Raw genomic sequence first — 25,067 nt, 5'->3', positions numbered from 1 at the left:
TGTGTACGCAGCTGCGGGCACAGGTCCGCAGGCATGCGCACAGGTGCGCGCTTTCTCAGATATGCGCATGCACAGGTGCGCTCTTTCTTAGGTGGGCCTTGGCACGGATGCGCGCGTTCTCAGGGCCGTGCACGCACAGGTACGCGCTTTCTCAGGCGCGCGCGTGCACTTTTGCGGGGCCGCGCAGGCATGCGCTCAGGGGCGCGCGTTCTCGGGCGTGCACGCACAGGTACGCGCTTTCTCAGGCGCGCGCGTGCACTTTTGCAGGGCCGCGCAGGCATGCGCTCAGGGGCGCGCGTTCTCGGGCGTGCACGCACAGGTACGCGCTTTCTCAGGCGCGCGCGTGCACTTTTGCGGGGCCGCGCAGGCATGCGCTCAGGGGCGCGCGTTCTCAGGGGCGCAGGCCGGGTCACGCGCAGTGGCAGCTGGTGGCCAGCAGGTCGTCGTAGGTGCGCAGCGCCAGGCCGCCGTCCGCGCGCTGCAGCAGCACCACGGGCTCGTAGGCGGCGGGCACGCAGCACGGGCCGGGCACCACATCGGGACGCAGGCGGTGCAGCCGTGCCTTCACCTGCGCGTGCGTGCTGGCCGCGCGGAAGCGGGAGGGACACTCGCCGGCGCACACGGTCACCTGCAGCTCGCGCGGGGACAGCACGGAGCCCGCCCAGCCCAGGTCCTCCAAGGACGCGGGCACGGACAGCAGGCGACAGCAGCGCCCGGGGCCCAGGGGACACTCGTCCCGCGGCCGCGCGCTGCGACGCCCCCTGCCGGCCCGCGCGCGCAGGTGCAGCTCCAGCTCCGGCTCCAGCTCCGGCTCCAGCTCCCGCACGGCCGCCACCGCCGCCCCACGCGGGGACACGCGCAGCTGAAGCGTAGGTCCGGGAAGGCGGAGCCGCCGCAGCAGGGGTCGCGTCACGTCCCATGACGTCGTCGGCGACAGGCGCAGCAGGGCCCGGTGCACGCTGTAGGATTCCGGGACACCCTGGGTCACGGAGGCTCGGGGAACGCGCACAAGCAGCCGGCCGTGGGACTCGACTCGCACTGTGGGAATGGAGAACGGGACGAGGGTCAGGCAGAGGACAGGGGCGTGCAGGACTGGGCGTCCCCCCCACAGGGCTTTATCATGGCCGCCTGAACCCCAGGAGTCACCCTCGTAATCTCACAGGACACACAAGGTGGTGGGAAGGGCGGGGCAAAGCTGCGTCTGGCCCCGCCCCGGGATCCTAGCCACGCCCCATCTGAGCCTAACCCCGCCCACCTGAATCAGAGCCCCGCCCCTCTCGGTCCTGGACGCGCCCCTCCAGGTCCTAGCCCCGCCCCTCTGGGTCCGAGCCTCGCAAATGGGTCCTAAGAGTTCTAACCCCGCCCATCTGGGTCGTAACCCCGCCCTCTAGATCCTATCAGGGCTCCTGCTCCCCGGGGTTCTATTCCCGCCCCTCTGGGTCCTACAGGCGCCGCTCCAGGTCCTAGCCCCACCTCTCTGGGTTCTAACCCCACCCCCGTCCTCTAGGCCAAAGCCTGGTCCCTCCAGTCCTAGCCCTGCCAATACCTGCCCTGGATCCTAGCCCCGCCCATTCTGAGTCTTAGCCACTCTGGGTCCTAGCCCCACCCACCTGAACCCTAGCCCCGCCTCTCTGAAGCCAAGCCCGCTAATGGAGCCTCTGAAGTCTAACCCCGCCCATGTAGGTCATAGCCCCGCCCCTAGGTCCTAGCACTGCTAATGGCTCTCCTGGATCCTAGCCACGCCCACATTTGCTTTAACCCCGCCCATTTGGATCATAGCAACACCCCCTAGGTCCTACCCTCCTAATGGCTCCTCAGGTTTCCAGCCCCGCCCATCTGAGTTTTAGCCACGCCCTCTGGTTCCTAGCCCCTCCCATTGGAGTCCTAGCCCCACCCTTCTGGGGGTCCATACCCCACTAATGGCTCCGCTGGGTTCTAACACAGATACTCTGAGTCCTAGGCCAGTTGCTGGACCCCTGAGTCCTGCCTCGGTATTATGCCTCTTAACGCACCCTTCTGGGTCGTAGCCCCGCCCCTCTATGTCTTAGCCCCGCCTCTCTGTGCTCAAACCCCGGCCACAAGCTCCCCGGATCCCAGCCCCGCCCAAGGGTCCTCTGAGTTCTAACCCCGCCCTACCGGGTCGTAGCCCCGCCCCCTAGATCCTATCGCTGCTCCTGGCTCCCCGGGGTTCTAGCCACGCCCCGCTGGGTTTTAACCCCGCCTCCTCAGGTCCTAGCAGCGCTAATGGCTACCCTGTGTCCTAGCCACGCCCCCTCTGGGCTTTAGCCACGCCCCCGGGTCCTAGCCCCGCCCCCGGGCCGCTGGAGCGCGGCGCCCTCCGCCAGGCACCTGCGGCGTGTGGCTGCGATTGCGTCAGACTCGGAACCGGCGCGGGCGGGTTCTTCACCGCAGCCACCGACCCCTCCGCCTCCTCGGGGACCCCGGGCCCGCGACGCGACCGCCGGGCGCTGTGCACCTGCCAGCTCCCGGGAGGGCACGGATCGGGAAACTGAGGCTGGAGGAGTGGGCTCGGGTGGGGATGGGGGCGAGGTCCCCGAGCCGTCACTCACCTTGCGGGGTGATGATGCGCACGGCGGGGTCGGGACCCAGGTTCGAGTCCTCCCAGCTCTGGTTCACCCGCAACCTGGCCATCAGGTCCTCGTAGCGCTTGCGAAACTCCTGGACCCCCGCGGTGTCGGGGTCCGAGTCCGGGGAGCCGGGTCCGAGCTCGGATTGGACCCCAGAGCCGGACCTGGGTAGCCCGGCCAGGCCCAGGGCGTCCCCCGGCGGCGGCCACGAGAGCAGCAGCAGCAGAAGCAGCAGTCGCGGGCCCCGCGCGCCCAGGGCCGGTGGCGCGGGTTGCACACTGCGCGAGGCCATGTGTCGCTCGGCCCGTGTCCGTCCGTCTGCACTCGGACCGCCTGGACGTCGCCTTTATAGTCCCTGGACTTTGTCCGCCCCGCCTGCTGCCCCGTCCCCGCCCTTCGTGCGGATCAAACGCCCCAGGGGACGGAACCCAGGGCTCTTTTGGGGGGGGAGTGGACAGGGGGAGGAAAGGGGGCACTCCCTGACCAGCGCGGCCACCTCTCTGAACCCGGAAACGAGGACACCAGTGGAGATAAGGGAAAACACAGGAAGAGGAGAAAAGGGACAAGTTTGGGCATGTCACCTCTCTCTGTCCTGTCTGTATCCTTCCCAAAAAAAAATGTGTGTAGGGGACACTTTTCTCTGCAGAGAGGGTCAAAGGAAGCCAAAAGGACAAGGCCAGCCACGGGATCGATGAGCAATAGTCCACGGTTACTGAGACTGGACAGGGGAACTCCTATTCATTCCTCAAAACCCTGTTCGAAAAGCCCCTCTTCCCAAGAAGCCAGCTGTGACTACCTTTCCAAGCTGACTAGGCGGGACCCCAGTCTGCAGTCCTCACCCCCTCCACCGTGGTCCCATAGGTCATCAGTGGGTTGTGGCCATCCCACACACGCCTGCCTTGGAGTCCCCCATCGTGGTCCCCTGCGTCCACTGTCCCCTTCAGTGCACAACCTGAACAACTGTCCAGCAGGCTCTTCTGGCAGCTGGGGGGGAAGGAAGGAAAACCCCCAAGTCTGGGAGTGACAAGTGTCCCCAAGCCAGGGGTTGGGATGTCCTGTGTCCCCCTTTGTTCGACACCCCCCCCCCCGCCCCCCATCTCCCTGGCCCGGCGCCTGCGCAGTCTGCAACCCTGAGCCCGGTGCACGTGCGACCTTCCCGGGCTGCCGCGCCGCGCGCCCCCTGGTGGCCATGCGCTCAAATGGCGCGGGGACCTCGGAACTTGGGACACCTGCTGCCCACCCTGGGGACCCCCCCACCCCACCCCCGCATACAGTCAGCCAGGCCTCCGCAGTGGACCTTTCTGACCCTGGGCTGTCCCCTCCTCCCCCCCCAGCCAGTGGTCTTCTTCCTCCCCAGCCCCCCACCGTGGACCCCAATGCCCACTTCACCTGGTCTGCGGTGGAATACTATGCAGCAAGGCAAAAGGGCAAGCCAAAGCCCGGCGCGACCTCCCCTGCTTGGGGTCAAAGGTTAAATGGAAATGGTAAAAAATGACAACCTAAAGGACCCGTCCAGTGTGTGTCTGCAGAGGTGGCTGGTCAGGCAGTGGGGAGTGGTCAAGGAGGGGACACCCAGGGTCCCCTCAGCACAGGGGACAGGGACCTGGGATCTCTGGGGAGGCCCACGAGCCTGGTCCTCTCCCTGAGCCACCGATGTCCTTCCCGTCCTTTCCTGCCAATGGGGCCACACAGCAGCTGGCCTTTGAAATGTGTCACTCGGCGTCCTGTGTTGGAGGTTCATCCAGCTGGCAGAGCCAGTCCTCTTCCTGGGTGAGTAATATTCCACTCGCTTTGCTTTCCACTGCTGGCTTGGTGGGCACGGGGGCCGTTTTCCCTTAGGCCGTGGGCGCCGCCATGGGTGTCTGGGACAGAGACCTGAGTCTTCTGTTCTTTTTCCCTTTTTCCATCACAGGCCTGGCCTGCTGTGCCCTGACCTTTATCCTTGCTGTATAGCACTCCACCGCACAAACCCGGACAGGAGCCAGTCCTTAGCTCATGGTGTGCGTGGACCTTTCTCTATGGGCACAAGGACAAAGCCACCAGGCCCCACGGTCCCCCGTTCCGTCCCGGAAGGTGTGCGTCCTCCACACACCGGAAGTTTCCAACTCACCAAGCTGGAATGTGGACACGGCCGGCTGACTTGGCCCTGTCCCCCGGCTCTGTAGCCCCTGACCTCATGACTAGTCCCGTGGCCAAGCCAGGAAGAGTGGTGGCAGGCAGCCAGCTGTGACCTCAGCGGGCCGGGGACCTGCTTCCCTCCTGCCGCTGGCTTCCACCGGTTCCCCACAGGCCCCACGAGGGCAGGGGTCAGGCTGGTCGTTGACCGCCGTGTTAGACACAGGGCATGGTTTCGGGCCCGACTGGATGAGTCCCCGGGGACAGAGACAGCTGTCCCACCACGGTGGCCTTTCTAGGGACGTCTGGAAGCTCTGTGGAGTGGCCCCGGCCCAGCTACACCCCAATACTTACCTAAGAACATTGGGGTCTAGGTGAACTCCTACACACCTCCTAAACCCCACCGTCAATGCCCCTTCCTCCTGCAAGCCTTCTCTGCTGCCCTCTGGCTAACAGTCCTTCCTCTCTGTCCCCCACCCTGGCCATACAGGGCTGAGGTGTCCACGCGTGACCCTCTGCCCCGTCCCCTAATCAGGGGACGAGCTCCAGCTTCCCAGGGCTCCAGTGGCCCTGGCTTGTGGCCGTGCCCTCCCACCCCCTGCCCAGTCCTGCCCTGTCCCCACCTGTCCATCTCCTCCTCTCTGTCTCTCCTCTCATCTCTGTCAGGCCCAGGTCACTAGATTCAGGGACAGTCCAGGGGTCACCCCAGTCTTACCATCCCTACACCTGCAGTGACCCTCAGAAGGGACAGCTGGGGACCTGGCTTTCCAGGGCATTGGCACAAGGTCCTGGGACCCACCGTCAGGGACAATGTGACGCAGACACAGCAGGATCAGTTCCCCCCGTTCGGCCCGTTTACATTGAGAAACTGAGGCAGGGAGGCGGGCTTTTTGCCAGGGTCACGTGACCGGGGGGCGGGGCCGGAGCGCCTGTCCGTCAGAACCTGGGACGTAATGGGGACTGCGCGTGCGCGGACCGGGGGCTGGGCTGCGCCACCCGGGCACTGGTGGGGGGAGGGAGGAGGCGGTGGGTGGGGCAAGCGTGCACGTGCGAGGCGGGAGATCCCTGGTTCGAATCCCTGCCCTGCCAGGTCCCAGTGTGGCCACCATGAAGTGACATGGCCTCTTTGTGCCAGGATCCTCCAGTGTCTTGAGGTCTCCCCAGGCCAGGCAGAGGGCAGGAAGGTCCGAATGCTTTTTTTTTTTTTTTTATTTGCAGTGCACCCGGTGAACCCAGAGCCTCGCACGCACCTGCTTGGCCAGGACTGGTCACCGAGCCGCGCCCGGGCCAGCGGTGGTTTCTTGAGCGATGGGAGTTTCTGTGTTTGTTTATTTAAGTGTGTGTGCTTGTGCCAAATATGGTGACATTAAGCATGGCCTCACCACTGGGCACACATGGGTGCCCTCAGTGCCCTCGCCGTCCCACAGGACCTCACCTGAGCCCGCTCTGGACATGACGTCACCCACATGGAGGCCGGGGACCAGGGAGGCCGGAGACCGGGGAGGCCAGGGACCAGGGGAGGCCGGGGAAGTTGCTGAGTCACGAGGTGGCCATGCCAGCCCTGCTGTCCCCGTCACCTGTCACTGGGAAGTGTTTCCTACAGCAACAAAAGTGTCCAGGAGAGATGAAGAAATGGGGCGAGGGTGCTGGGGGACCGTGGGGTCTGGACACAGCAGCCATGGCACGTGGAGGTCCCAGGGTCCCGGGCCACTTCTGTCCTCTCTGTGATGTCCCAGGTCACCTCTTGACCTGGACCTTCTACAAGCAGGAGCCCCAATAAACCTCGTTTCGCTAAAACTCACCCAGGAGGTTGGGCGTTGTGCCGTCGGTCACAGAAAACAGCAGGTCCCAATGTCACCCCTCAGCGACAATGTGACCTCAAGACCCTCACTGACCTCAAAAGCCACGAGGCCGGGGCAGAGCAAGTGAAAGCAAACGCAAAGCAAAATGGTGGATGAGGAAACCACCGTCCAGAGCCGTGGCTCCTGCCGTAACCGGAATGAGGAGGGTAGTCAGAGGCCATACTGGGAACAAAAGTGAGACCCCATCCCCCAGAAGTGAGACGAGTGTGGCTGTGTAGTCCTGTAATCTTGGTACAGGAGTTGGTAAATCACCGTCCACAGCCCCCCGCCCTGGTCCCTGTGTTCCGTCCTCTCCCTGTGGGGGCCCGGGGAGGAAGTTGGGGGTTTGTCCTCTTTCCCTCTCCTGGGCCTCTGCACAGGCCAGCGTCCAGGGGAATGGCTTGGTGACAGCTGCGTGTGACTCAGCAGCCTGGGGGCGGGCGGTGGGGACGGAAGCGGTCAGCTCAGCTCAATCAGGAGACCAGGACTGGGTGTGCGGGTTCCTGGCCGAGGTTGAGAGGGGGGCCGTGGTGTGGAGGGGCCGGGCTGGGCAGGAAGTGGTCAGCAGAGGTGTCACCTGCTGTCCCCTTGTGCTTTTCCCCCAGTCGCGGCTTCCCCTGGCAACTGTGGTTCCCACGTCCCCTTCTCTGTCCCCAGCAGCACACAGTGGGACGGCGGGGGGGGGGGTGGCACGGTGGGGGAAAGTCTTGTTCAGGATTCTGGGGCCAGATTTCACGGCCTGTCAACCCCCCAGTCACGCCCGTTACACCCAGCAAGTTACCAATATGGCCTCAGCGTCTGCCCCCTTACTTAGGATTTTGAGGGGTGTGTAGGAGTTCTCCAGGTTTACATGAGCAGCTCTCCTGGAAGAGCCAACTCAGGGTCACCAGAAATGACCTCTCCCCGGGGGGCAACAGGGAGCCAACCGGCCTGAAACAAAGAAAGGTGGGGTGGTGGCCATGTCTGTGAACCCAGCACTCGGGAAGTGGAGGCAGGAGGATCCTGAGTTCAAGGCCAGCCTGGGCTGCGTAGGGAGACCCTATTCCCACCCCCCCAAAAATAAGAGGTGCCTAGTGCAAGTCACAGGGGACCCCGGTTTAGACAGGATTGGCACAGTTCTCTCTGGGGACCCTGCTGGGTCCCCCGACACTGGGGTTTTATGATTGGGGACAGGGCGGTGGCACCAGGGTCCCCAGCACTGAGGACCAGGTTGAGGATGGCCTGAGCCCATCCAAGAGTCCAGGTCACCTCGTGGAGACCCCGAGAGTCTCTTGTGACTTGTCCCCCCCCCCCCCCGTTGTCACCCATCACACGAGGACACACAGAAAATGACTTATCCAAGTGATTTATTTGCTTTCTGGAAAAGGGGTTCGGGGTCCCCCCGGCATCAGACAAGGCACTGGCAGAACATGTGGGGGGTCAGCAGAGGCCCTGCTCACCAGGACCCTCCTTTGGGGACAGAGACAGTGTCACCTTGGCAGGAAGGCTTTCCTAGAGAGAAACTGAGGACAAGGTGAAACCCTGAGGTGTCGGGGGGGAACCCCAGAAACAAGCTGGGTCCTTGGGGCTGGAAGAAAGTGGACCCTGCTTCCCAAGGCCCGGTGTGACTTCCCTGGGTCTGGTCAGGGCAGTGACAGCAAAGGTCCAGGCGGGGGACACAGGACAAACCCTCCTCGTTTGCACACGAACGAGGCCTAGGTTCCCCTAGCATCCCCAAACCCCGTCTGTCCACAGGGTGTCCCCAAAACAGCATCAGGGGACACAGCCACTAGCCAGGGATGCACCTTGCAAATGACCTGGGGACTCAGGCAGGGCAGCAGGAGCACTGCCCAGTGCCACCAACTGTCCCCTTCAGTGTGCCAGTTGGACAGCTGGCCACAGGCACTTTTGGGGTTCCCAGGTGGCTGGGCAGGGGGAGGGGGAGCGGGTTGGGGCTGGGCCTTGTCACCAAGTTCCTGACACTGAGTTTGTGACAACGGTCCCTGGGGCCTGGGGACACGACGTCTTTCTTGGCAGGTGTGTTTAGCGTCCTTCCAGGTTGGGCATTGGACAATGAATGCTGTCCCCCAACAGCCACTGTGCCTTGGGGGAAGGTCCTGGCCCCCCATGTGTCCCCCTCCAGGCCGGGAGCTGGCCTTCGGCTGGAGACGGTCATTTAGTTTGGGGCCTTTTTCTGCTCCCCAAGTCCGAGGGATCAGTGGCCCCTGGGACGGGGACGCAGAAGAAAGGGGCTTTGTCCCTGCTGTCCGGGGGGCGGGGCCGGCCAGGCTCAGACTGGGGCGGGGAGGTCAAAGGTCAACAGTCTAGACAGTGGGGACCAAATGGGGGTGGGGGGGTGGCTGGCGGAATGCAGCCTGGCCACCCCCAGGGGACACGGCTGCCCCAGGCGGGGACACGCACCAGCTGGCCTGGCTTCCTGGAAGAAACTTCTCACGCAAAAATGCCCCGGGCGGGGGGCGGTGCAGACCTGGCCCCGAGCTGGCTGAGGCCATGTCCCTCAAAGGACTGTCACCCACCCCTTGATGGGACGGGTCAGCTAGGTGACACCAACCCAGGCCACCCGTTCCTGCTTCTCCTCGCCTCTCTTTCTGTCCATCTGCTCCACTTTCTTTTTTGTCCAAGCTACGTCCGCATGCGCACACCGTGACCCCAGGGCCAGGTGCCTGAGTGACACCAGCTGTCTCCACTGAGACCCTGACCAGGCTGGGCAGGGCAGCAGGTGTCAAGTCGCCGACCCTGCACTTGCTCCCGCCTCATTACCACGGGGCGCTGTGCCTCCCTAGGGACCCGCACTGCGTCCTGTCCCCTTCCTCCCCATCTTAACGCTCACTGCCACCTCCCTCCTGCAAGCCTGGCAAGCCCCGCCCACGCCACACCCCCACAGAGACCCACCAGCCCCGCCCACCGCCGCTGCCAAACACAAGCTCCGCCCACCACAAAGCCTTGTGTCCCCCCTCAGCCACGCCCACAGCCGCCAGCAAACCTGTCAGGCCACGCCCACACACCTGCAAGTCCGACAAGCCACACCCCCTATAGCCACGCCCCACCCAACACTCCCACACTCCGCCTCCAAGGCTGGCTAGCCACGCCCCCACAGAGCCACGCCCCCACGCCACCAGCAAACCGTGACGAGCCACGCCCACCACAAGGCCCATCCCTCGGCCCCGCCCACCTCCCTCCTCAGCACGTGCCAAGCCCCGCCCACGCCACCCTGGCTGCCACCCCCACCTGAGTGCCTGAAAAATGACAGGGGAACGTGACCGGAGACTTGGTCCTCCCTCCTCAGACGTGGACATCTTAGGCCAAAAGACCCAACAATGCAGACAGACAGACAGACAGACGCCGTGGAGTGAATGGTGACCTCCTCTCCTCCAAGACAGACAACAAATGCCCGAGAAAGGAAAGAGCTGGCAGTGTCACGCGTGCGGGCGGTCACCCCACAGCGCAGTGAAGTGAGGACAAAGGGAGGACACGCAGGGCTGGCTCTCTCCAGACCCTCCACGTCCCCGTCCCCTGTGCCCTCTGGCTTTGGAGGGACAGGGACAGATGCACCCCAGCAAAACGGACGCGCTGACGTCTCACCCCCGGGGGTTTCTCAGGAGACCGCACCCGGGACCGGGGACGTGGAGGGAACCATTCCCACCAGGGAGGGGACAGCAACGCCTTGTCACTGTCACCTGCTGGGCACCATCCACAGCCACTCTGTGACGCATGGACCCCCCCACCAATCGCCCACTGCCCACGTTCCCTTCCAGAAAACACCGCGACTGAGCCGGTCCACGGGGTCCCCAGATGGCGACCCCACAGCTCAGTGGACACAGGAGCTGCCCAGCCCTGGGACAGGAGGAAAGGGAGGTGGGTGTGCAAGAAATGGAAACGCCCCCAAAAGGCTCAGGGGGCCACCAACACGATGCCACAGGGTCAGACGCCAGCGCAAGGCACTCACGGTGACACGGTGACAGCTTGACTCCTCCAAGCCAGACCTGTGGCTTCTGAGTGGGTGCCACACTGTGCCAGCTCAGAGGTCACTGCCATGCTGCACTTTGGTCACTCCTGCGGGACCAGGTCACTCTGCCCCTGCCCAGGGAGTGACAGTGACACGCTGACTCCAGAGTCCCAGCCGGTGTCGAAAGGCATCTATGAAAGGCTGGAGGAGCGGCAGCTCTGACCGCTGGACGTGCCGAGCCAGGCGTGTCCTCGGGCCTTCAGAAGCCTCCCCGAGGACGCCGAGAAGCTGTCCCCATGCCAGGAGCTGAAAACCTACAAGGTCACTTCATGTAAACGTCCCGGCAGACAAAACCTGTACCCGCGGTCTCCCCACAGGTGGAGCGGCCATGTCCGTGGCCCCGGTCCTCACACCCAGGGGACTCGCTGCTGGCTCCGAAGCAAAGGTGTCTCATTTTGAAGGCCAGAGGCAAAAGAAAAAAAAAAAAAAAAAAAGGCCACAGCCCCCGAAGGGAGAAAGCCCGAGTTTTAGCCAAGGACATTTAAATTCCTCGGCGCCTCTGCAGAGGGAGAAAGAAGAGAAGGAAGTTCAGAGACCCCAGCACTCGGGAGGCTGAGGCAAGAGTTCGAGGCCAGCCAGGGCTGCACAGTGAGACCCAGTCTCAAAAAGCAACATGAAAAGAAAAAAAAGAAAAAGAGAAAGACATCAAAGCCAGCCACGCTCCACGGTGGCCATGGCCGGGGCCACCCAGGCTTCGGGGACACGGTTTGTGCACGGACTTGGACACTTTCACAGTTGAGAAGGTCTGGCCATGGGCACAGCGACTATGGGCCCCCGTCACCCGCAGACGTGCCGAACCGAGGGGACAGGTGGGCCGCGGCGAGGACGGCAGGGCCCAGATCTGCCCGCCTCGGTTCTCTGTGGAAATCTAGAGCCACTGCCAGTGTCCGTCCCAGGGTGTCCCCAAAGCCATGGGAGCCAGGGAAAACGTCTTCGGCCACCCCTGGGGCCAGAGCGCGTGCACAGGAGAGAGGACGGTGGCGCGTTCTCGTTCTGGGCGGCCCCGGCGCAGGCTTCCTGGGACCGTGACCCTCAGGGTTGGTGGCAGCAGCGGACCTTGTCCTCCGACTGCTCCAGCACGTCCAGCATCTCCTCGATGATGGCCCTCAGCGCACGGCCCAGCTGGCCGGCGTCATAGGGCTTGCCCAGCGGTGGCACGTGGACGAAGGCGGAGCGGCCGTGGCTCTGGTACAGGGAGGTGTAGTAGGTGAAGTCACACAGGTACCTGATCCGAGGACAGCCACAGGTCAGACGGTCCGCTCGGGGACCCCTGCGGTCTGGACCTCCACGTGCTGGAGGCCGGGTCCCCTGCCTGCAGTGCCACTGGGAGGAGGTGGCACCTTTAAGAGGCGGGGCCTAGCGAGAGGAAGCTAGGCGACTGGGGGCGTGGCCTGGGGGGATTGTGAGCCCTTGGCCCCGCCCATTTTCTGCAGCCGGGCAGTGTCTGGCTGCGTAGCCCAGGCTGGCCTGGAACCCACGACCCTCCTGCCTCAGCCTCCCAATGCCCTCCCCCACACCACGTCCCGCCCCCCAGTCCCACACCTGCCGGCGTCCTGCGAGATGGTCACCGACACGTCCAGGCCCAGCGTGGTGACCCTCTTGCACACGGCGTCCATGTCAATGATGGAGTCAATGCTTTCGGGCCCATCCTCCACACAGCACTGGGAGCCAGGGCAGAAGCGGCAGTTGTCCAGGCCCTGGTAACCTTTGTTGTGCCCGCACTTCTCGAGGGTGACGGTGGTGGCCATCCCGGACACCCCCACATGCACCACTAGCTGGAGACAGATGGATGGACGAGGCCTTAGCACAGCTGGGCATGGCCTCCAGGTGGCCCCAGGCCAAGGAGACAGCGGGTTCCTCCCTGGGCTCTGCCTGGGCCTCTCGCTGCTGGAACTGAAACCAGCCTGGCGCTGGCGGCTCACGCCTGTAATCCCAGCTACTTGGGAGGCTGAGATTGGGAGGATCGAGGTTTGAGGCCAGCCCGGGCAAAACCCTATCTCCAAAATAACCAGAGCAAAATGGACTGGGGTGCAGCTCAGTGGTGAGTGCTTGCCTAGCATGTGTGAGGCCCTGGGCTCCACTGCAGCACCCCTAAATAAATAAGTGGGTCCCCCTGTGAGTGCAGGAGGGCCTCCTTAGGAAGGAAAACCCCCTGATCAGCCCTGGAGACCTGAAGTGCAGCCCAGCTGGGCCCAGGCCTCACCTCTCACTGGCAGCTGCCCAGGTCAACCCCCTGCCCCTTGCTGCTGGCCCCTGGGGTCCCCTGCTGGCTGGGCCCCACACCTGTGGCCTCCTTCCCACCATGAGTGACAAAGGCCACAGCTCCTGCCCGGGTGGAGTTCCCATCCCCTACTCATCCCAGGAAGGGGTCCTTGCCCTGTCTGTTGGAGGGACACAGGGACCCAGGCTTGGCAAATCAGGACAGCCCTTCCTCTCCTCTCCACAGTGACTGGCTCAGGGGCCAACGTGGGAAGCAAGCTGGCCAGTGAGCATCAGCCCCGGCTGCGGGCGGAGGCGATTAGAGGACAGGTGCTCTCTCTCCATGCTCAGTGGCTGATTTGCCCCCAGGAGGCCCTTGCCCCAGGCAAAGCCAGGCTGAGAGGCCAAGAAAGGGTGTGGGTAACACCTGCTCAGCACCTGGATCAAACGCTTCCTGAAGCGCACCCTGGGCCGTTCACTTTATGTTCATTATTTTTTAATTTGTTACAGTGCTGGGCCTCCTGCATGCTAGGCAAGCACTCCCCACTGAGCCCTTAACGGTCACAAGCACACCCAAGCTGGCTTTGCAGGGGGAATAGCGCCAGGCTGTGCAGACCCCCAACCCCCATCTCCAAAGCAACCCAGACAGCCATGTGCATTTGAGGACAAGGTCACGGGGTTCAAAAAGAAGCGCCACACCCGTCACGCGCCATCGGGGCAGGCGGAGCCAGGCACCACCGTCCACGCACCTGCGGACTGTGTTTCTCCCACAGGGCGGGGATGAGTGTCTGCACCGTCTTGTACTCCACGGGGATCTCGTACACGTGCAGGTCCACGCCATCTCCCAGGCCCAGCTTCTCCAGCTCCTGTGGGAGATGACAAGGGTCCTGGTGATGGCTGCAAGGGCCACACACTCCCAGGGGACAAGTGACCACTCCAGAAGCCAGGTAACTCAAGCTGGGTGCGATGGCCTGGCCCGTGAGCCCAGCACGTGGGGGAGGCTGATGCAGGAGGATCACGGGTTCCAGGCCACCCTGGACCCTGTCTCAAAAAAAAACAAAGATCAAGCTGGACACCAGTGGTTCACACCCGGAGACCAAACCAGGGCATCCACACCCAGGGACACAGCCACCTGCACGACATGAGCTGTCATTAGCCTACGGTGACTGTGACCGTCGTCAACACATACGGGGTTTTCCTTGTCATAGTTCCCTAAACAACGCTGTATAAATAAAGACACGCACACCGGAGTAGGCACTTGTGAAGGGTCTCCAACTTATTTGACTGGGGCTGGCTTTGAACCACGATCCTCTTGATGTCTCCATCCTGAGTAGCTGGGATCACAGGCGTGAGCCACCGGTGCCCAGCTGGGATGTGAACTCAGGACCTTGTGTTATGAGGCAGATGCTCTGCCACTGCAGTCACGCCCCAGCCATGCCCCAGGCCGCCAGCCACGCCCCCATCCAGCAGCCACGCCCCCAGCTCAACACAGCCACGCCCCCAGTCCGACACGCCCCCATCCAGCCACAACCAGCCCCCATCTAGCCGTAACCACGCCCACCCAGCCGCAGCCACGCCCCAGCCCAACACAACCACGCCCCCATCCAGCAGCCAAGCCCAGCCCAACACAGCCACGCCCCCACCCAGCAGCCACGCCCCCAGCTCAACACAGCCACGCCCCCAGTCCGACACGCCCCCATCCAGCCACAACCAGCCCTCATCTAGCTGTAACCACGCCCACCCAGCCGCAGCCACGCCCCAGCCCAACACAGCCACACCCCCAGCCCAACACACCCCCATCCAGCCACAACCACGCCCCCATCTAGCCGCAACCACGCCCACCCAGCCGCAGCCACGCCCACCCGGCCACAGCCACGCCCCAGCCCAACACAGCCACGCCTCCAACCCAACACAGCCACACCCCCAGCCCAACACAGCCACGCCCCCAGCTTGTTAACCACGCCCGTCCAGTCACAGCCACGCCCCTGCCATGAAGCCTCCCCACCCCCCCCATCTGTCCTTGAAGACTGGGGCCCGGGTCTGGTCCCGTCCCTGGAAGTGAGGGATTTTCTCTATGTCATAGTCATGCTCCTGTCACCACCTGCTGCCCCACTACAGGCCCTCAAGAATGGGGCCAAAGGGACCAGGGACTGAAACCTGCAAAGCTGGGGGCCAACACAAACCTCTTCCCAGTGCTTATTCTGGGGACAGAAAGTTGGGGGACAGGGTTCTATGTTACTAGAGATGAGTGCAATCCATGGAGGACGCTGCCGCGATGCTGAAGGGACCCACGTGGCTGTGGACCCTGCTGCCCGCGAGGACCCAGACAAACGTCAAGAGCAGTCCCAGGACCCAAAGAGGCAAAACGCACAACGCCCAGCCTCCAGGCTCCCAGGCGCGGCCAGGTGTGGCGGCTCACGCCTGTGATCCCAGCTACGCAGTGAAGCACAAGTAGGATCTCGGTCCAGGCAAACAGCGAGACCCTATCTAAAAAATAACCCGCAGCGACCTCGGTGTGCAGTTCTGCTCGGGGCCATTACTAAGTGAAATATGCTGGCGTGACACTGTGACACTCCACGTGGCAAGTGAGTTGGCTGATGAGTGCCTAACGGGAGGGTAGCGTCCACAGCGTGGACGTGCTGGACACGGGGATGATTTGTGTCCCAGATGAAGTGGACAGCGCTGGATGTCACAAAGCCACTCCAAAGAGCAGGTAAGTTGTAACTTAGTAATTGTTTATGTTGGGATTTTTTTTTTTTGGTGGGACTGGGATTTGAACTCAGGGCTTATTTGCACTTGCAAAGCAGGCGCTCTACCACTTGAGCCACTCCTCCAGTCCGTTTGGCTCTGGTTATTTTGGAGGTGGGGTCTGGAGAACTATTTGCCAGGCTGGCCTCAAACCGCGATCTTCCCGATCTCAGCCTCAGAAGCAGCTGGGATTACAGGCGTGACCCACCACGTCTGGCCTATAATTTCTGCAAGTTTTATTTTCATAGTTTCAGACTGTGGTTGACTGCGAGTAACTGAAGCAAAGGAAATAAACCGGGCATTTCTCTGTAGATCGGCAGCCAGCGCCACCTGGGGGCCGAGGACGGAGCGGCCAGTCCCACCAGAAAAAGAATAACACCTAACAAATTTCCTTTTGCAGTCTGCGCGCTACCTCGGTGCTCTCAGCCTGGCCTTGAACTCCTGGCTACGGGATCCTGGGTCTCGGCCTCCCTAACTGGGCCCCATCTGGTTTTCAGCCGCCATTTGGACTCTGCTAGGAGGCCAAGAGCCAGAGAGAGCTGGGCGCCGGTTCTCAGCAGGGGGCCTGGCACCCATGGCGGCCCGCTCAGCAGTCTGGAAAGTGACCTTTAGTCACCAGTCTCGGAAACAGCAGCAAAGTCACCTTCGCACTGGGGAAGATGGAGCTGGCCCCAGACAGGCACGGGGACCCCCAGTCTGGAAGGAGGACCCCCTGCCAGGAACCCACGTGTGGGTAACGTCACAGGATTGATGGGGACACAGGGGTCGGAGCGCCAGACCTGGACGCAAAGCCAGGTTTTCTGGAAACATGGCCGATGCCAGGCCCTGCACGGGGTGCACTGGACACTTTGTAACGACAAACTGACAGTGGGACACTTTGTAACCAAAGTGACAGCATAGTGACAGCAGTGCTGGAGCCATCTGCACCTGTCTCTGGTGGCAGGAGATCAAGGTCAAGGCCAGGCTTGGCTCCTGAAAACGGTCACCAAAACATAAAACATAAATAAAAACAAAAAATAGTGGCGGTGGTGTGAAAGAGAAGGGGGCAGGCAGGACTCGCTCTCAGATGATAAAAACGTCCCCTCCGTGAAAGCTGCCGTGGTGACAATGTTTTCTGTGTGCCTTTCAGACGGGGTCTCGCTGTCAGCCGAGGCGGGCCTGGGACCCGCCGCCCTCCGCCTCCCGGGTGCTGGGGTCACAGGGGGGGCCACTGTGTCCGGTTCCCGAATCAGTCAGCTGGCGTTTCAAGGAGCCTTGGGGTTTGTCCCCTTACCCTTTCTGCTTGTTTGTTTGGAGCTGGGGATGGTCGCCATGGCCTCCCACAGGTTAAGCCTGTGCCAGCTCCTGTCCTCATCTCTGCTCCCGGTGACCTCTGAGTCCCCACCTATAACATCCCCCAAATAGGCAAAAAAAAAAAAACCAAACCTCCAGTTCCTCAGGAGGCAGAGACCAAGAGGATCATCTTTCCAGGCAAAAAAGTTTGCAAGACCCCATCTTAACCAACGAGCTGGACTTGGTGGTCATGTCTGTAATCACAGCTACAGGACAGGCAAAGGCAGGACGATCCCTGTCCTGGTCCAACCCAGGCACAAACGCAAGACCATACCTGAAAGCTAACTAAAGCCCAAAGGGCCCTGAGTTCAAATCCCACGATTGCAAAAGATAAAACGAAAAATTAAAAAAAAAAACCAAAATGGCTGGGGTGCAGTTCAGTGGTGAGCGCTTGCCTGGCACCAGTGACCGAGCTGGGGACAGCGGCTACCTGTGGGGCAGGATGGGGACAGGGAAGAGGGCGGCTGCAGGGAACATTCTGGGTGGACGGAAATGCCTTCCATCTTGGGGGCCGGACTGGAGGGGACGGGGACACTGAGCTGTGCACCTCTGCTTGATGTACGGGACTCCTTCCTGGAATGGGCCACAGGGAGGGGACGCCGTCGGGTTCGCGGGCGCTCGGAGGAAGCCGTGACCTGGCTCGTTCTGTGCCTCTGGACGTGTCCCGATGGGGTGGGGGGCTCTTCTTGGGGAACCTGGGGAGCAGGGATGGCTGCACCTGAGCGCACGGTGGAAGTGAAAGGCAAGGGCTGGGGCCCCAGACGCCACACTGTGTCCACCCGGCTACCTGACAGACCCCGCCGCGGCCAGCGTCGGACCGATTCCCTGACCCCGCCACAAAGGCCCTCTTTGTTCACTGGTAATATGCTTTGCAGGTCTGTCTAGACTCGCTGCGGCAGTCATTGTCCCCGGATGTCACCGCGGTCTGTGACCCTTCCAGGCAGGGGACACCGCACAGGTCCCAACCAGGGGCTCCCGGCCCTTGACACCCACCTGAGCCTCCCAGGAAGAGACGGAGACCCACAGCCCCCCACCCGCCACCCTCCTGGGACAGGGCTGAGGACACCACTGTCCTGGGGAATAAGGGGTGCTCACTGACAGCCCCACAACGCCCACCTCCTCAACTGGGGGGAAACAGGCTGCTCTGCTGGACCCTGGGAGGGAGGGTCAGGAGACAGAGAGAGAGAGAGAGAGAGAGACAGAGAGACACAGCAGGGTCCCTGCCACCCATGGCCCCCTGGGCTTCTGACAGCTGCAACAACAGGCAGGAACAAAAAGTGCCACTGTCCTCTGTAGGGGAGGTGACAGACGTCCACAGATTGGCATGACACCCAGGATGCCCAGGCATGTGGCCTGAAGGGATGGATCAGAGCACAGCGACACCTTTCAACACTCAAGCCTCGGTCGTCGGGGCAGCAAAAGAGAACCCAGGGCAGTAGTGCACGCCTGTAATCCCAGCTACCTGGGAGGGTGAGACCTGGAAGATCATGATTTGAGGCTACCTGGGCAAATAGTTCTTGAGACCCCCATCTCCAAAATAACCAGAGGCACAGGGACTGGACGTGTGGCTTGTGTTAGAGCGCCTGCTTTGCAAGTGTGAAGCCCTGAGTTCAAATCCCAGTCCCACCAAAACAAAAAAGAAACTCCATTAGCAGAGAAGTGCTCTCACCAGTATGTTGTTTTTTTGTAAATTTTGAGACAGGGTCCGGCTCTGTAGCTCACACTGGCCTCAAACTCTCGATCCTCCCGCCTCAGCCTCCCCAGTGCTGGGATTACAGGGGTGGCCACCGTGCCCCCGACTTCCACTATTTTTTTTTCCTCTTTTGAGGGGAAGGCGTCAGATCTGAGAAGGTGAAGGTCCTTTGGGATAAAGTGGTGAACCCTGTCTCCCTACTTCATAAACTTGGGAGCAAGAGGACAGGCCTGGGGACGGGGACAGAGCCGGGGTGTCTCCCCTTGGCTCAGGATGAAAAGCTGCCGTGGAACCCAAAGATGCTTGAATTGACTTTGTCCGCATTTGCATGCAGATGGCAGCGTGTGGCCCGGGGTCTCAGACGGTGGCTTTGTGTCCACCCGGCCCCGCAAAGGCTCCTGTCTGAGAAGCACAAAGCCGGGCGCGCTCGGCCCCAGAGCTGCGCTGCCTCTTTTTGTCTGGGGCTCCAGGGAGCGGGGTGCAGAGCGGGCCTGGCACAGTCCCGGGACCCCGGCCCCGCGGCTGCCTGCAGGGTGGAGTGGGACAAATGGGGCAAGTGGCCGAGACGTTGAGGTCTGGGGCTGGAGGTGAGAAAAGAGAAGGGTGCTCTGGGGCTTTGTGGGGTTTCCCTCCACACCCCGAGTCCGGTGCAAGCTGGTGTCCCTACGTCACTTAGCTAACGGGCTACGATTAATCCGCATGGCTCATTTATGGAAGGGACAAATATTTCTCTTTCTCCCTCCTTTCTCTAAATGCCCCATCTGGCAGACACCCCGTCTCAGGACACTAGGACAGACCCCCTCCACCTCCCCCGTCTGCTCTCCCCACCTCAGAGCACCCATCGAAAAAAAGGACACATCCAGGAAGCTTCAGCTGGCCATTTGGGGACATTCACGGTCACAGTGACGGAGTAAACAGGAAAGATTTTTACATGAAAAGGAGACGGGTTCTGTATTGGGATGGCTCCCCGGGGTACAGAAGCCCCACTTCAGCAACCAGGTCCACCCGACCACGCTCCTGTCCACGCCTGGTCTCCCTCCCCCAGCTCTGTACTCCCCCAACCCCGGCCTGGGGGACTTCGGAAGCAATGCCACCCTGCCCCTGACTGTGAGGTCTCAGAGAACCCCCTCGCTATCTTCTTGGGGACCTCCATTTCCACATCCATACAATGGGCACAAGTTATAACCTCAATTCAGAAGGAAAAAACAGGGCTGGTGGAGCTGCTCAAGTGGTAGAGCGCCTGTCCAGCAAGTGTGCAGCCCTGAGTTCAAATCCTGGTACCATCAAAAAAAAAAAAAAAAAAAAAAAGAACAAAAAACACAAGCACTTAACAAAGGATAGCCCTGTCCGTGGCTATCTGAAAAGATGTGACAGCGTTACATATTTCAGACTTTCTCTGCTGCCAGATGGCATCGTGGGGAACCCAGCTCCAAGCCTCACCTGTACCCTCCTGACCTGACTTTACCTGCACAGCAATCCAGCTGGCGTTCACCGTGTGCTCCCCAAAAGGACCAAACCCTAAAACACAGTAAAAAAAAAAAAAGCAAAATGTTAGCACACTGAGCACCCCTCCCAGTCTGTGTGAGGCCGGGCCGCCGTCCCCACCTGGGAGGGGCGCCCACCACCTAGGACAGCATGGTGGGGGTGGGGGGACGGCCACCCAGGGTCCACACGACTACACCTGTCTGCTTTCAAATACCCCCCCCACAAATGTGTCCCCTTTCTCACCTCCATCTGATCCTCATGCCCCCCCCAGGAAACTTCAGCACCCAAAGAAGGTGGCGCCTTCCTTTCTCAATTCCTTCCCCTAGCCTGACCCAGCCTGTTGTTATTTTATCACTGGGACCTTGTCGGTGTCTGAGTCACCACGGGACGGGACGAGGACTGGCCCTGGAGGGATGTATGCTACCATCCTGCCATTCTGTCCCCTGCGGGCTCAAACTGCAGCCCCGCTGGTCACACAGGACAGTGGCCGGCGGCCAGCCATGCTCAGTGACCTGCATCGACAGCTTTTAGGTGACAGTGCTTCCCAGACCCGCCCGCCAGAAGCAAGGACACAGAGACTGTGGCCAGTTGTGCCCAGGTCACACAGCTGTCGGGAGACTCCCCGAGCTGGGCCAGGATCCCAGGTGAGGTCAAGGTCATGACACAGACACCCTGAGGAGCTTGGGGACGACAGCATCTGGGGGGGTGGCCTGGCTACATCTCCCTTTGGCTCCGATGGACTCTGAGCTCCGGCCCAGCGCTCACAAGCATGGTGACCTCTGAGGCCTCAGCCCGCGTCCAGAAATGACCAGCAGCTGCGGGTGACGGCGGGGGCGGGGACCCCACAATTGCACACACCTGCGAGGCAGGTGCTGGGGGACAGATGGGGGGCTGTTTCCACTTTCCTGGGAATGACGGGACCAGCCCCACCTGGCTGGGTCACAACACCTGTTGCAACTTTTGCTAACTTCCCTCACTTGTCCCCTGCAGACAGACAGCAGGACAAAGTGACCCCCACTCCCAGGCCTGGCGGAAGTGGACCAAGTGGCCCGAGGCTTGCAGGGACAGCTGGTTTCAGGGGAGCTGGTGACACCTGGCTCAGCCAACCACAGCCCAGCAGAAGAGGACATGGCAGGGACAGCAGGTGTCCAGAGGACCTCGGGTCCTGTCCTGCCTCTGGGGTGCGTGGCGACAATCCCTCCATTAATGCAGGGCGCGGAGACACTTCCTGCCCGCAACTCGGGGGACGAGGGGAGGGGACAGGCCGATCGGGAGAGGGGCAGCAGCAAGTGGGTGTCCCCCCCATCCCGGGGACAGGTCCCGCACCCGAGTCGCCATCCCACCACTTCCTGGGTCGCCCCGACTGACCGCGCTCCCGCCGGCGGTGACATCTTCCCAACCTGGGACACTTGGGGACACCAGCCTCGCCCCTCCCCCGCCCGCCCCGTCGTCCCCGGCCGCCACGTACCGGTCACCACCACCGCCTTCCTGGGCTGTTCCATGGCGGGCAGGCGCTGCGCCTCCGACCCGCTGGCCTGGGGACTGGCGCGGCCACCGCTGCCCTCCCGGAGCTGGGTGGCCACGCCCCTAGAATCGAGGCCACGCCCCAATCCCCGCCCCCCGAAGGCCAGATAGGCGTGCGCCCTTGCGTCACACTCAGGCCACGCCCCTGTCCGTCCGCTAGGCATACGCACTTACGTCCCGCTCAGGCGCCGCCCCCCGGAGGGCTATGCGTGCGCGCCCCCGAACTCGCCCAGGCTCCGCCTCTGGCCCGCTGGACGTGCGCGACCCCGATCCCGCCCCCGTCTCGTCCCCGGGCGGCCGCTAGGCCTACGTGCTTACGTCTCACTCAGGCCACAACCCTGTCGGCATCTCGGCGTGCGCGCCCCCGGCCTCAACCAGACGCCGTGCCCAGACGTCTAGGCGTGCGCGCCCCCGGTCACACCCAGACCCCGACCGTGGACGTCTAGGCGTGCGCGCCCCTGGACCCAGCCAGGCCCCGCCCCTAGACGTCAACGCGTGCGCGCCCCCACTCCTGCCCAGGCACCGCCCCACGGGCGTCTAGACGTGCGCGCCCCCGCTCACCCAAGCACCGCCCTGGGTCCACTAGGCTCGCGCGCTCTGCGCCGTACCCGCGACCGCCGCAGCCTGAGGCGCCTCGCCCTGCCCTTCCCAGCCTCAGTTTCCCTACCCGTAAGACGGGGACGTTTGCTCCGCACGGCGTGGCTGCTGACACGCGTGGGGCCAGGCGCCGAGGACGCGCCGATCATTGACTCTGCTCATTAAGCGCCTGCTGTATGCACACTGCCCAGAGTGACCTGGGGGCCGGGGGTTGGGGACAGAAGCCAACCCTTCTGATTCAACACGTTTTACAGATGAGGAAACTGAGGCACAGGCTAGCAGGCCACCTGCCCAAGGCCACTGGGGTAGAGCCTTGCAATGGCTGACCACGAGGTGGAGGGAGGGAATAAAGACCGGAAAACCCAGCCAGCTACCTTTGGCTGTTGCCATGGAAACTAGTGTGACCCCGGAGACCAGCACTTCCTCCTCCTCCCCAGTCCGGCTGCCCTCAGGGCCTTTGCACCGGCCCCAGCTACATGGAAAACCTGGCTGCTTCCTCCTCCTTCCTTCCAGCTTCAGCTCCAATGGTCACTGTCACCTCCTCCAAGGGTGCTTTGTCCCCTTCCCTTGTTCCATCTTCTCTGCAGCCCAGGGGCCAGAAGTCTCCCCTTTCCTCTGGGACGTCAGTGTGTGCCCTACTGCCCTCAGCGTCCCCTGCCAACCTGTACCTCTGCCAGAATTCCTCCCAAAACAGCTGTGTCCTTAGAGGCACGGCTGGACCTTGGATTTGGGCCACCGACATCTTAATTCCCCATGTGCCAGGACACTGGAGGATGACTGTCCCCCACACCCCGCCCGCCTCTTCTTTCCGCCCTTGGGCACCTGCCCAGTGGGCTGGCCAGTGTCCTCCCCTCTGCACAGCCAGCCTGGGCCTGACGGCACAGTTCAGTGGTTATTTGAGTGCCTGGCAGCCGGAGGTAAAACCCTGAAAATCTGAGAGAGAACTGGCCTGGGGCTGTGCGAGAGCAACAGCAGGACAGGTGGGAGCCAAATGGTCCCCAGAGAAGTCAGGTCGTGTGACCCCAATGCACAAACCAACTCCCGGTCCTCACAGGTTCAAGCCATTAGAAAAAAAATTTTAAATAAAGACTGCATCTGAACTGTATGAAGCTGGTTGCTGTGACTGACGCCTGTAATCCCAGCTACTCGGGAGGCACAGATCGGGAGGATCGAGGTTCAAAGCCAGTCCAGGCAAATAGTTCACCAGACCCCATCCTGGAAAAAAAAAATCACAAAACAGGGCTGGTGGGGTGGCTCAAGTGCAAGAGTGACTGCCTAGCAAATGTGAGGCCCTGAGTTCAAATCCCAGTGCTGCCAAAATGAAAAAAGAGGGGAAAAAGGTGCCAAGCCTGCAGTGACCGTCCTTGGCCACATGAGGTCACCCCGCAGAGGTTTCCAGCGTGACCAGACTTTTGCATGTGGAAAAGTCTAGAAAAGTCCTAAGAGAGGCCGGGCCTGGACTCCCTGCCCACTTCCCGCTGCCTGGGTGTGGTGACAGGTCACGTTCCCTCCTTCTGTTTACATCCAGCAGGCCGGGCGGGCACTGGCCACCTCTGACCCAGCTGGCCCCTGACCACCATGGGCGTCCCCTGTGTCCTCTTCACACCCTGGCCCTCACAGGGCTTGGACCGGCCGGCTCTTACTGTCCACACTGGGGTCACACAGACCCCTGTGAACCGAAGCACTGTCTTCTTCTCCTTGTTTTTTTTTTTTCTCTTTTCTTGTTTTCTGGTGGGACTGGGATTTGAACTCAGGGCTTTGCACTTACAAGCAGGTGCTCGTCTGAGCCACACCTCCAGTCCCTTTGGCTCCAGTCCCTTTTTACAGATGGGGTCTCACGCCTGTAATCCCAGCTACTCAGGAGGCAGAGATCAGGAGGGCCTCGGTTCGAAGTCAGCCCTGGGAAATAGTTTGTGAGACCCTACTTCCAAAACTCCCTTCACGATATAAAAGGGCTGGCCCAGTGGTTCAAGTAGTAGAGCACCTGCTGAGGAAGTGCGAGGCCCTGAGTTCAGATTCCGGGGCTGCCAAAAGAATAACAATCAACGCCTCAGAGCAGTATCCTCCTAAGTCTGTGTCCATGTCCTGACTTTCTGGTACCTGGAAGTGACCTTAAACGAAAAAGGGCTTTGCAGGTGTCACCTGGGTCCTCAGATGAGAGGACCCTGGACTCGGGGACGCCCCGGTCTTGCAAAAATGACAAAAGCAATGGAAAAAAAAAAGAGGCTGAGCTGACACAGAAGGCCACTTGCAGATCGATGCATGCATGGACAGCCACCAGCACCAGGGGACAGCTGTCCCCAGCCCTGTGGCACCCAGATGTGAGATTGAGAGTCCAGCTGCGAGATGCGGGGCTAAGGCATCCACTTTGTGCTACCGAGGAGCCCTTTACCCTGCCTTCGCTTTCTAGAGTTTCGGGCACGCAGACTCAGCTACACTCCACCAACAGTAAGTGGAAAAAAATCACAGAAATGAACAACTGCTAAGTTTTAAGATTGGCGGTCCAGGGTTGTCCACCATGCCACATTCTGGCCAGCATCTCCGTTATCAGATGTAGCCCCCCCAACTGTCTGCATGTAAGCAACAATAATCCTACTTAATAATAATAAAGAGGATCATAATGAGAATGCATTCCGAGATAACCTCAGATTCTGTTTTCTCCCTCGCGGTTGCAAAACCTTCTTCTCCCGCGGAGAGGAGCCCGGGAGGCCAGCGGGGGTCGGCATTGCGCATGCGTACTTACCCACAACACACCGCGAGTCGGCGCGCGTTTACTCCACGTCCTTTTACATCACTCGCGGGTCTGCTTTACGACCCTCGCCCTTTATCCCTTGGACTGGAACACGGCTCGCCCCTCCCACCATGACCCACAGGCTCCCGCCCTCCCCCTCGATGATTGGTTTGTTTCTTTCAAGCCCCGCGCTGATTGGCTCGCGTGT

General features: G+C 61.7%; 2 protein-coding genes across 4 annotated transcripts; both read right to left on the bottom strand.

Moving 5' to 3' along the window:
- Positions 1-264: 264 nt before the first annotated feature.
- Positions 265-2,896, bottom strand: LOC141416572 (growth/differentiation factor 15-like). The gene is made up of 2 exons (XM_074053560.1): positions 2,571-2,896; positions 265-1,038 (listed from the first exon to the last, which is right to left on the bottom strand). Exons 1-2 carry the CDS (start codon positions 2,878-2,880, stop codon positions 410-412), a joined length of 939 nt encoding a protein of 312 aa, XP_073909661.1. The 5' UTR covers positions 2,881-2,896; the 3' UTR covers positions 265-409.
- Positions 2,897-7,873: 4,977 nt separating this feature from the next.
- Positions 7,874-22,702, bottom strand: LOC109683692 (pyroglutamyl-peptidase 1). 3 transcript variants are annotated; one of them, XM_020159684.2, is made up of 5 exons: positions 22,503-22,702; positions 19,988-20,040; positions 13,499-13,615; positions 12,093-12,325; positions 7,874-11,775 (listed from the first exon to the last, which is right to left on the bottom strand). In XM_020159684.2, exons 1-5 carry the CDS (start codon positions 22,516-22,518, stop codon positions 11,583-11,585), a joined length of 612 nt encoding a protein of 203 aa, XP_020015273.1. In that variant the 5' UTR covers positions 22,519-22,702; the 3' UTR covers positions 7,874-11,582. The 3 variants fall into 3 exon arrangements, with proteins under 3 accessions (XP_020015273.1, XP_020015274.1, XP_020015272.1); XM_020159685.2 differs by lacking the exon at positions 22,503-22,702 and adding an exon at positions 21,850-22,000; XM_020159683.2 differs by lacking the exon at positions 22,503-22,702 and adding an exon at positions 21,476-21,623.
- Positions 22,703-25,067: the final 2,365 nt, after the last annotated feature.

Source organism: Castor canadensis, chromosome 14 (assembly GCF_047511655.1).
Source record: "Castor canadensis chromosome 14, mCasCan1.hap1v2, whole genome shotgun sequence".
Classification (NCBI taxonomy): domain Eukaryota; kingdom Metazoa; phylum Chordata; class Mammalia; order Rodentia; family Castoridae; genus Castor; species Castor canadensis.
This window is presented reverse-complemented; position numbering and strand designations above follow the sequence as displayed.